Source organism: Gadus morhua, chromosome 12 (genome assembly GCF_902167405.1).
Source record: "Gadus morhua chromosome 12, gadMor3.0, whole genome shotgun sequence".
Classification (NCBI taxonomy): Eukaryota; Metazoa; Chordata; class Actinopteri; order Gadiformes; family Gadidae; genus Gadus; species Gadus morhua.
The window spans coordinates 16,971,194-16,984,040 of record NC_044059.1 but is presented as its reverse complement, the minus strand read 5'-3'; the positions used below and the strand labels follow the sequence as shown (position 1 = coordinate 16,984,040).

The 12,847-nt window shown below is 42.3% G+C and overlaps 1 protein-coding gene across 1 annotated transcript; it reads left to right on the top strand.

Moving 5' to 3' along the window:
• The first annotated feature begins 6,144 nt into the window (after positions 1-6,144).
• On the top strand, positions 6,145-10,439 carry LOC115555095 (zinc finger MYM-type protein 1-like). The gene is made up of 3 exons (XM_030371765.1): positions 6,145-6,294; positions 6,706-6,819; positions 6,902-10,439. The coding sequence occupies exon 3, from the start codon at positions 8,153-8,155 to the stop codon at positions 9,698-9,700; it is 1,548 nt and encodes a 515-aa protein (XP_030227625.1). The 5' UTR covers positions 6,145-6,294; positions 6,706-6,819; positions 6,902-8,152; the 3' UTR covers positions 9,701-10,439.
• Positions 10,440-12,847: the final 2,408 nt, after the last annotated feature.

Sequence of the window (12,847 nt, the reverse complement as noted above, 5' to 3'; positions counted from 1 at the left end):
TCTGATTGCACTTTTAATACTGTGCAGGTATACATTTTTTACCCCACTCGGCTGGTTAGAAGTACACACGCAGACCCTGACACACACAAACACACACACAGCTTATACGTTTTGACAGGGTTGAAAGAGTTCTAACCAGGGGCCAGCCCCAGGCATGATGATGTCGTAGAAGTGAGTCCCAGGGATACAGGTTTGCCTGATCTCATAATACCCATGATCTCCTTGGAAGAACATGCAATTCACACCCACATGTATACACACACACACAGACACACACACACACACACACACACACACACACACACACACACACACACACACACACACACACACACACACACACACACACACACACACAAACACACACACACACACACACACACACACACACACACACACACACACAAATGTAGATACATTATATACACCACACATACACATTGAAATTGGCAAATGTGCATGATTATATTCATGAGATATCTCTTTAGGAGGCAGAAATATGTATGAGGGTGCATTGGTGTAGCGGTGAACCTCTTGCATCAGGGACCCGCTAGCTGCCCTACGGGGCGCCTGATGGTGACATTTAACCTCATAGATAGTGCCACCTACATCAGTGTCCCCACATTAGTAGTGGGACACCCTTGCTCTTAACAGACACACACACAAACTATTCATTTCAAATATCTCACCGCAGCAAAAGGCACAGGGATCGCTGTAATTTCTCATCAAGTGTATCTAAAGGGTGTTATTTGTGCTGGTGATACAATAGTAGATTGTAGAGAATTTTCTGCGGCGTCACTAGCATGTGAAAACCTCTGTTATCTTTTCATTTGTAGTTTAAGTAAGGCAGTATCTAAACGTAGAACTGTACTTACGGCTAAAGATTATTTGCCTTCATTAAATCATCAATTTCATCATGATAATCAATTATTGATCTGTATTGTTCAGTTTAATCTTTTAGTATATACAATGCCATGTATTATAACAAGTACATCCAAAGTATCCCAAAGGGAATCAGACTTTTCCAAAAAACAAACCAAAAGTATACATTTTGGAATGATTTGAAACAGAACCGAGCCTCCGGATTTGTGCATCTCTGAAACTCTGGCAAAACAATGAAAACTAAAACAAATTATCAGAAAGTAACGCTTCACCATCTAATCGTTCCAGCACATAAACATGCACCACACTAGATGCAAAGCTGCATCCATATCAGCTATTCAAATCCACTCCAGTCTAGCCCCAGAGGGCTCGGCTAACACTCCATCTCACACATGAGCAAACTCTGCCACTCCTTCACACCTTCACTAAAAACAAGGTGTCAATTGAAGTGGCAGAGGTCTTGCTTTTTTGTTTTTTTGGGGGGGTTGAAGTCTGGCACATTCTGTGTAAACAGGCGCAAAAAAAACACACTAACAGTCATTATTCAATGTTGGAAGGAAAACAGACAGCCGGGCTCTGACGTGTGAATAGAGCATGGGTCAACATGTAGAGATGCACAAACAAAACAGATACATGCATGAATCTCATCATGGACACACGTACACACAAACACACACATACACACACATACATACATAAAGATAAACACTGGTCCAGACATGTAACTGCTAAACAGACAAAGCATCAATGCTCCCTGTGCCCATTTGGTTTCAGTGTCATTATATTCTCCTTTAAGCAATCTCTTTGGTACCAAAGTGGTCCTTGTTACAATCAATTTAGCAATCAGCTTTTTAAAAACAACCAACCAGGCTTTAATTTTTTAAATTAAATGAAATTGGATGCATAATGTAGCAGGCATGCAAAGAATACTGCTATTTGTGGTGCCCTGGATGTCTATTTCAATGTCTTAAATTAAGCCAAGAGGTGCTCGATTTTTTTTAAAATTCGACATTGTAGTCTGCTAGATATTTTATTGAGTGGTTTACTTTCACTTTGGCAGTTTGAAATAAACATTTCCCGAAGGCTATTGGAGAACGATATCCCTCATAATGAGTCCGATTTGATAACATATCCTTGTTATTGCAGCTTCATTGAGACGGTGGGTTGCATTAGATTGAGTCATTTTAACTGGGAATCAAATTTGACACCCGCAGTTGCCATTTGATATGAATGGTAGTGAATATGTCCAACATATAATATGATTTCTTGCTAAATTGTTATCCAAATAGTATTAGAATCAAATTAAATATTTTTTAAATCAATGAATGGATATACATTTTGCAAGGAATATTAAAAGCAATTGTGAGCAGTCATCGGACTGGAATCAATAATGACCACTGGCCACTCAATAATGACCACACACACACACACACACACACACACACACACACACACACACACACACACACACACACACACACACACACACACACACACACACACAGAAATACCTAGAGACACACCCACACACACATACACACAAGGACAAATCTAAAATACACACACATGCAGATGAGCCCCCTCATAGCTGTTGTTCAGCTGAGTGATTGATGACCTGCTGTGTGATGGTGGGCAGGGACTTTGATAATCCCAGGTGCTCAGGCTCTGTTCTCAAGGGGAAACATTCAAACACACACCGATCGACCATCACCCTGCACAGCGCCCACGCTCTGTTCATGTAGCCTGCTCTATTGTAAACTAAAGACCGGCTAATGAAACAGACACAGCTTCGGGCACAGTTTTCACCCCCTCACGGTGAAAACGTAGGCAGCTTTTCCTGGCTTGTTTTTTGTTTGGGTTGGCTTTTGGGTTCCTCCTGCCCGAGGTGGCCCTAATCAACAGCTCAACAAACCAAGATTAATTATCCCCATCGCCCACGCAAAGCAATAAGGCATACATTGTAATTTATATAATATTATATGCTGCTCAAGCAGGACAGAATCATTAACCGCACCATTAGGCCTAAAGATACCGCGGACCACTTGGCTCAACCACCGGCGGCTCACCATCTGGCGAGCTCTGCTGTGTGTGTGTGTTTGTGTTGTGTTTGGGCACAGATTTGTCTGTGTCTATGTGTGCAAAGGGTGTGATCTGGGCCATCTACAAGGTCCTGCAAGGGTTTATGCACTGCAAATGCGCCACAATTTAGGAGTCAATTTATACATGCTATATACCGTTTGCTAGCTTGTGTGTGTGTGGCTGTGTTTTTGTGTGTGTGTGTGTGTGTGTGTGTGTGTGTGTGTGTGTGTGTGTGTGTGTGTGTGTGTGTGTGTGTTTGTGTACAATAATCAACAGTGACTGCAACATTCCTTTTGGCATTATGTGCCCTATCCATCTTTGTGCAATTCAACAATTCATTGTTCTAGCCTCCTTGGAAAATAAACAACACATTCTGCTTACTGCTTAAGTTTTTATACATTTACAATATTTTCTATTGACAATTCTTCCCCATCATTTTTTGGTACACGCCAGCGCCGCTTTGCTGAGTCTACATCCAACCAGGGGTGGATGGGCATTCTGCACAGTAAAGCGCTCCAAACAGCCATGGGCCGATAAGGCATTACCGGATACATCCTGTCTATGCACTCAAACACCCACTGCTACACGGCACACTTTGTCGAAGGATCACTTGCCATTGGTAATGGCCTGTAGGCACACACTCAAATGAACACATACGTGCACGCACACACACATGCATAAAGGCCTGCTTGCACACATACCTATGCACACATGCGCACACACAAACACGCCCACACACGCTCGCTCACACACATGCCCATACACACAAACTCACACACATACACACACATACCCACACACACGCTTATGCTCCGAGCTATTCAAAGGGATGTTGGAGCAATTAGATAGCTGTCAATGTCAATGAGAGTTCCTTCTGGAAATACAATGAGTTTGGGGGTTGAGGAGGGGGACTGGGGTTGGTGATGGGGGGCCCTCTTTTAACGGTCGGAAACGCAAGTGAGAAGCGCCAAGCGCAAGTAGCCTTGTGGGCGGTTCTATGGCGATGTCGCTATTTTACTGGCGCAAAAATGACTCTTGCGCCCGACGTAATTCAAAAAAGGGTTGGTCTGAAGTAGCCTAATTACCCGTAGGTGTGGTTTGGGCGTAACGTGCAATAAACCAATGAGAATACCAGCTCCAATCCCCTTTAAGAGCCATGAGCGCATTTGAATCTGACGAGTTGATATTTTGACAGCGCGTCTGCAGTCTCCAATGAGACGGATGCACATGAATTTCAACTCAAAATGGCTCAGTTTATGGACAAATAATATTGCCTAATTCACACATGGAATAAGGTTTTCTTCCACAACTTCAGAAATACTAAGTCCTCAAATAAATTTCGGCAAAGAAAACTGTGGTTCTATTTGATGATATACACAATACATTATAAACATTGTTTCTTATTGTTTCATCATTGTTTCATTGTTTCAGTATTGTATGCATTATCGTTATCGACTTGTGTTCCTAATATGCATGTGTCCCCCCGTTAATATACATTGCCATGGACTGTATTATGAGTTATGCGTTTAGTTTGCGTGTGTTTACACACGCAAACTATGCTCGCCCGCATTCATTTATTATTTTGCACATACACACACGCGCGCCCGCATTCATTCATTCTTTTTAACACTCACTCGCCGTAAAACAATGTTTTCTCACGATCAAATATTCATCAATCCCAGTTATGGGCATTAAACTCTATAACTCCTCCCTCTGATAATCGGAAAAATTACTATTTACTATTTAAAATAAACAAACTATAATTTATTCTTTCACTCTTAATTTCCATTGCTATTTGCAATGTAAATATTTAATTGTAAATATAACCCACTAAGAGATGTCCACTTCTTACTTTATTTTTAATTTTTATTTATTTAATTTTTTTATTTATTTCATTTATTTATTGTATTTTATTTATTTATTTATTTATTTATTTATTTATTTATTTATAATCTTATCTTATCTTCTATGCTTGTAGGGTTAGCTTGTAGGGTATTTATATTTATATTGTATGGAGCACCTGGAACAACAATTTCCCGCCGGGGATCAATAAAGTATTTCTGATTCTGACTCTGATTCTGTACACGATGTCTGTGTCAAGAAAATATGTGTCTGCTGTACGGTGTTTGCCGATGCATTGATTTAAAAGTACAACTTATTACCGCTGTATCCGCTGTTCTTTCACAAATAATTTACCAAGAATGTGTGGCTAGGTAGATGAGAGAAGCAAAGTGTAAGAGGTGCACAAGCAACATTATGCATGTGCCCTTAAAATACCATCTGAACAACGCGCCACTGACTTTAAACCAGGTATTTCCTGGTTTGTGGTGCAAGTGGTTTCTGAAACTGCAAAATAGCACCAGGGAGCGTTTGCACCAGAACACGCCTCCTCCTTTCGCCCAACCGCCCCTTGGGGCGCAAGATCCTTCCCTAATTTGCCGACGCGTGGCGCAGGAGGGAAAAGAACGCTCTGCGCCAGTTGCAAACTAGCAATGACACATGCGCCAGTGATTAAGTCAATTGCGCCGGATGCAAGATAGGGCCCGGGGTCTGTCTATAAAGGGGAGACAATAACCAGTGGGATGTAGGGGGTGTGGGAGGGCACACCAAGAAAGGGAAGAGTAACAGTAGCAGAGAAAGGGAGATTGAAAGAGAGCGACAGAGAGGGGCTAATGCAAATTGTTGGTGAAAAGGGCTAAATTGAATGTAGGAAGGGGAGTTCATTCACATTCAAAAAAAAATCTGTCACCCCCTCACCCACCTTTAATCATTCTCTCTCTTCCTCTCTCTCTTGAGCTCCAACAGGACGTTTCTCTCTGTATAGCTTTCATGCAGCCATTCCGGAGATATACTTCTAACCTTAAAAGTTCCTATGGCAACCCAAACTGCAGTCCATTGAAACGCTAGCTAAATTCCCTATTTATTTTATGTTTATTGATAATGCAGTCTGTAAATAACCAGACCGGATAGGCCACCACTCTCCTGCTTTCAGCAAGGCAAGCAGACCAAAAAAAAAAACATGCAGATCAATTCATCAAAACAAACCCACTTCACAGGTCTGCATAATTCAAATGTAAATGCGAAGCATTGGGTTTAGCCAGGCATTAAGTCTAGTCCAGTGGCGTCACTAGGCTGTTTTATTCGGGGCTAAAGCCCCGGATCTAATTTGATTAGCCCCGAATCTAATTTTTTGGTAAAAAAAATAAATAAATAAAAAATCGAAAAAAAATCGACTTTCCGACGGTCCTTGAACGCCCCTCATTTACCGCACGAGAACAGAGCAACAAGTGCGTCAGTACACTTCAGCAGCCAGTCTCTCACTGTTTACAACAGGTAAGTAGTGATCACAAGCCCTTGATTTCACAATGTCTTTATTATATGTCAGTAATTAAAATGTCTGTAAACGTTTTGAAAACCTTACTTATGGTAAATGTATATAATGTTATAATTGAATGCAAATGTATATCATGTACTTTGTCTGCAGCTAGAATGCTCTAGCTAGCTAACGATAATGACTAGTAGTGTGATGGACCAGAGGCATTAAGCCTGCTACTATATCTATTATTTTCGTCTGTAGTCTAAATGACCGCTTTGTACATGAAAGTTGATGACAATAATATGAAGATATGATATGAAATTAAAAGAATAACAGTTAGAAATATTTATGTTAATACATGATTCTCATGGCAACAGGGAATGAGACCGGCTGCATAAGTGTACTGACTCATTTATGTTTGTTAACAGAGAATTATAACGACATCTGCTGTAGAGTCCCAACCCCCTGGGACCTGCAAACAACAATGTCACAAAGAAGGATTTCAATGTTTTTTGCTCCAAAAGTGGTTGGCAGCCAAGGAGGTAATGGGAATAGAAGGTTTTTTTGTTGTTCTTGTTCTTGTTGAACTCTTTAAGCATATAATGGCACATCCTTCATTTTCAGGTATGATAGCAGATAAGGATGCAGTCAGGGTTCATGCAGGAGACCAAAGGGAGGAGAGTGCAAGTTCAGGTACCTGTAGGCTATGTTAAGAGTGTCTATGTAACAAAGTCGACCTGGTGAATTCCCTCTCAGTATAAAAAGAGGTAAAGACCTCCCACTTGCGCCAAAAAATAGGTTGTTTTGTCCTTGGCATAACTAATAGCACACACGTTTATTTGGTGGTCAATTGTGGTCGCAAATCAGAGGACCTGGTTTCGAGACCAATGAAGGCAAACTAGCAGGAGGAAGCAATACTGACGAGCAACACAATGACACCACTTACATGTAGTATTTAACATATTTTAGTAACCTAATTATAATGTTTGAAATTAAAATTTCTAAATGCAATAATTTGATAGAATATTGATCTTAAGTTTACAGTAGGCTACAGCTTAACTTTTTTTTATTTATTCTTTTATACATTTTCAGAGATAAGGGCAGAGTCAGCATACATAGATGCAGCTGCCAGTGATGCTGCTGACCAGAGTGAGGACAGTGCAAGTGCAAGTGCAGGTACCTGTAGGCTATGTGAGGAGTATCTATACCAATATCTCTAGTCCAGAATTGTATAATATTCAGCAGTGTATCCCAGTATACATCCTTGCCAGTGCCCATTAAAATACAGGTGGCTCAGGGTCAGGGAGCACAGGGAACCTGTTAGGAAAGAATGATTTAGGGACACGAGAAACAGGCCCAAAGCAGCCCAGACGGGACCAGTACCCCTCCACTAGTTTTTGAAAGCAGCAACGGTCTTTCCAGTACAAATGGTTTGAATCTTTTGACTGGCTGGAGTATTCTTTGAGCAGAAACTCTTCACACTGTTTCTCATGCAAGCTCTTTGGGAAACACAACCCTAGAGCCAGCAAAGATGCCCTCCTCAGCACTGAGGGCTTTAATAACTGGAAAAGGGCCTTGGATAGTGCTGTCCACAAGTCATCTATCCTGGCCTGGAAGAATTACAGAGCTACGCTAACAGAAGGCGATGTTGTCGACCAAATGAATGTTGGAAATTCCAGTCAGATTAGTGGGGACTAATCTGACTGGAATACCTGCGGCGCATTGTGGCCGTCACTAGCCTTTTAGGGAAACAAGGCATTGCTTTCCGTGGTCATGATGAAACCAGCTCCTCCCTGAATCAGGGAAACTTTTTAGAAGTAATGAAGCTCCTTGAAACCTTTGACCCCTTCCTCCAGAACTGCCTCGCAGAACAGCATGATCGAATGTTGTGCTGATGAAGTGACTGCAACCATCGTAGAAGAGATCAAGGCATCGAAAATGTATGCAGTGATGGCTGATGAGGCAAGAGATGGCCACGTTGAACAGCTTGCTGTTTGTGTGCGCTATGTTACAGCTGACGGCGGAGTCAAAGAGCGTCTCCTTGAACTTGTCACCCTTAAGGGATTGAATGCACAGTGCATCACTGACGCAATTGAAAATGTATTGGAGTCGAATGGCCTTAATGATCTCCTGTGTGTCGCTCAGGCTTATGATGGAGCTTCCGTTATGAGTGGTTCAGTAAGTGGAGTTCAAGCTCGCTTTCGTGAGAAACACCTAGAAGCAGTGTACGTACACTGCTATGCTCATGAGCTGAACCTGGTTCTCTGCCATACGTACAGGGCTGTTCCTGAAGCCAGTGACCTGTTTGAGACATTGGAGAGTGTCTACTGTTTCTTCAGTGTATCAATCGTAAACCATCAGAGATTCTCTGATGTCCAGATGCTCCTGGGCTTGAAGAAGAGTGAGCTTGTCCAGCTGTCAAAAACCCGATGGGCATGTCAGGTGAAGTCTGTGAGAGCAATGCTCAACAATCTGCCAGCTGTTTTAAAGTGCCTGGAAGAGAGTGCAACACCTCTGGCAGTCGGATTACTGTCAAAGCTGTCCAGGTTTTCAAATGTCTACCTGCTGGTCATGTTCCGGAGTATGCTGTCAACTACAGAGGGGCTGCACCTGTACCTTCAGAAGGATTCTGTGGACTTGGCCCAAGCAACACTCATTAAAGATGCAGTCCTTGACACACTGAAATCCATCCGAACCAATGAAATGGCAGACAAGCTTTACAATGAAGCAAAACACATCTATGATGCCAACAACATATGTGAGAGTCACAGTGGTCGCAGGCACAAGCAGAGGGTGATGGAGGACTTTACAATAGAGTCCACCTTGGGTACAAGGGCTCATCTGGGCACAGAAGACCAGCTGAAACAAACTCTGTTGTACCCATGTCTTGACCGTATGGTAACTGAGCTAAACAGCAGATTTTCTGATGTGGGGGCAGAGCTAATGCGAGGCATTCAAGCTTGCAACCCAGCGGCCGTTGATTTCTTCTGTGAGGATTCCCTAGAGCTGATTGCAACACATTATAAAATGTCATTGAAAAAAGAGGAGATCCTGGTGGCAAAGCAGTTCCTTTCTAGAAGAAAGAGAGAAGGTGCCGTTTCTGACATGGGCAGTGTTTACAAGCTACTTCACCCAGACATGTTCCCAACCTTGAGCTCAGTTGTCCAAGCAGCCTTGACAATACCTGTCAGCAGTTGCACGTGTGAGCGGTCGTTCAGTGTACTGCGCCGTGTCCACACCTGGCTGAGGAGAACCATGGGCCAGGAGAGGCTACATCATTTGGCTATTATGGCAGTGGAGAAGGATGCGCTTTGTGGCTTAGACCATGGTGAAGTAATTGACCGGTTCGCCCAAGTCAAACCGAGGAGATACCCACTTGTGCTCAAAGGACAAAGGTCCAAAGAAAGGAGCAAGAAACAGTGAAACGAGTGAAAATAAAAAGTTCACTACAAACAAGAAATGAACAAAGAAAGACAATACATGTAGAGTAACAGTTAATAATACACAGACAAATGTACAAGTATACACAATATGGAAAGTGTAAAGTAAAGACAGATATACTGTAGAAGAAAAGAAATGAACAAAGACAAACGCATGACTACAGAAAGATAAGATGTTTAAAAGGCTCCTGCCTTTTAAACATCTTATCTTTCTGCATTTCTGCATTGTATACTTTTTCAGACATTGTTTACTATTGTGAAACTAATAAAAAAACATGACTATGTGACTCATTTATTATCTAAATGTTTAATGTTGGTGCTTATGAATGAGGCACTTTTTTGTTAAGACAAAGGGAAGTTTGTGAAAATCTATATTTTTACCATTGGTATTAATAAACTGCATACATTGTTTATTTTGTTATTTGTTATTATTTTCAAAAATTGCATGCGCAGTTACGTTTTGGCCCTGGGCTAAGCCCCGGATCTTTCAGAAACCTAGAAACGCCCCTGGCGTCCGGCCACGTTCCAGAGGATGATGGACCAGCTCCTACGGCCTCACCAGTCCTACGCCACTGCCTACATCGATGACATCATCTCCACAGCGACAGCTGGGACGTCCACATCCGGCAGCTGCGGGCCGTTCTGGGGGAGCTACGGAAGGCGGGCATCACAAGCTCTTACTTGACTGTTTTCAGTCTGTGTTTTTAGTTTCATGGCACATAATGATGGCATTTGGGCTTAAAAAGTCAAACATGTATTTTTTTGTCTAGACCAATTGATTTGAAAATGTACAATTTCCTAATACTAGACGCACTTCTGATCAGATATTAAAGAGATTTAATACAAACAAACACATTTGTACTTATTTTCTCACCCAATGAGAATCAATAAGAGAATCGATAAGGAATCAGATCGATAAGCAGAATCTGAATCGGAATCGTGAAATTCTTATCAATTCCCATCCCTAGAATTTCTTGTTCAGTTACTTTATTCGTGAATAAACGCAGACTGTGGCTTAAACCAGGATCCAGTGCGTGGTACTTGCCGTAAGAACAGACCCTTTGGAACCGGGTTGCCACAACACACACACACACACGCACACACCAACACCCACGGTACATTCCAAAATGAATATGTATGTCCTGCAGTATAGAGGACGGAAAGACATTTTTTTACATTTCATTGTTTTATGCCCAGGCTGCCTTCACATGGGCACTTTTCATTCGTTACAAAAACTGATGAGTTAGCTCTGCTGATATCCCTTTCCATGTCAGTTGGTCAACCTCCCCCCACCCAACAGAAAACCGCCATCGGCGGAATCTAATTGGGTAATGCCTGACAACATGAGACACTTTTCCGCCCTTTCAACACACAGCAACGTATGTATCCAGGCCATGCTTTGCCTCCTTCCTCGTTGAAGTACTCTATGCTTATCCAGTGTGTGTCATGGGAATGCAATCTAGCACTGTTCTCTGGCATCAACAGACAGACAAGAGACACAACACATGCCATGCTTATGATAACACAAATGTGTATGATGGGCGATGATGTGAAGACAAGGTCTTCTGTTCTCCGCAGAGTTCCTCCACATCTCACCATCAATTGAGTATGGGCTTCGCTTTATATCTTTCCATTGTCTCTTATCGTTTCTTATGAAACCCCGGAACTTGCACCTTAACCCGCTTCGTTAACAATTGATGGGTGTGAGAGAGAGTAAGAGAAATGAAGATGGTGCTGGCAGTGATGAGTTTCCATTAGTGGAACAAGAGAAGAATACAAAGAATATCTAATAATCTAAAAGTATGGATAGTTAAAAGGTGTAGGTTTCTAAATTAATTATTCTTTCTCTCTCTGTCTCTCACTCTCGCTCTCTCGCTCTCTGGATTGCTTGGGATCCATCAAAGGAAATTAAGGGTGATGAAAAGACAGCAAAGTTGAAGCGGAAAGAGAGAGTGGGAGGAGGAGAGAGAGCACTGAGCTGGGGATAGCTGGATTTAGACAGTGTTTTTAGGCCACAGCACTCTGTTGCTAAGCAACGGGGCCGAGACATCCTGAGTCACTAGCCTTCCATGGTGAAGGCAACTGACCTCACAAGGCCTGAATGAAGGGTCAACTCAATATTCTCTGTTCAGGATTATTTAACAGTGTGTGCGTGTGTGTGTGTGCGTGTGTGTGTGTGTTTGTGTGTGTATATTCCTAACTGTATCTACAAATGCATGGTGTATGTGCGCGCGAACGCACACATACACCGCACGCACACATGCACAAACACACACAAAAACGCGTGCGCTGACGCAGACCTTTCAAGACAAAGGCAGCGCAGGACACCGCATACACACACACACCACCAACACATGCACACGCACGCGCGTTGAAAGACAACGGCAAGATCAAACCCGGATCCAGCAATGCCCCCCTCCCCCCTTCCGTCTGTTTTAAAGGCGTCGCCGTCCACAAACTCTCCCAGGTAAGACGTTCTGTTTATAGACTGAAGAAATTGCAATAAAATAAGGGAAGGGACAATTTCTCTTCTCGACAAACAACGGCACATCAAACATCGCGCCGACCGGCATATCAACACCAAGTCACGTGATCTTAAAGAGACGGTGTCCCTATAACAGAGAACAAAAACATGTCAATAACACAGTGTGGTGAATTATGTCTATAGAGTCCACCACAAGAATACACTGTTGCTCAAATGTAATATTTCTCTCTTCCTTGAGCCTCCCAAAATGGCTTTACACTTTGTTGCTCAAACTTAATATTACCCTCCTCCTTGTGCCTCCCGAAATGTCTTGCAATATTGATATCCCCCCTCCCCCCTGCGGCCTGTTTTAGTTATTTTATTTTTCTTATGTTTTGTGTGTATGCTATGTGTGACTGTAGGCTAATGCTGCCTGTCTTGGCCAGTACACTGGAAGAGATGTTTAATCTCAATGATGATTATTATTTTGAACTAACTAATAGTAGTTGCCATGCAACTTAAAACGCCAATGCCGTTTTCAGCCCTGAATAACAGTAAAAGCTATTTAATAGAGCTGTCAGTTAAACGCGTTATTAACGGCGTTAACGCAAACCAATTTTAACGGCGTTAAATTTTTTATCGCACGATTAACGCAATTATTATATT

What these genes read in the sequence shown, in the direction of transcription:
- LOC115555095 (XM_030371765.1), top strand. Translation starts at nt 8,153, where the DNA reads ATGATCGAATGTTGTGCTGATGAAGTGACTGCAACCATCGTAGAAGAG.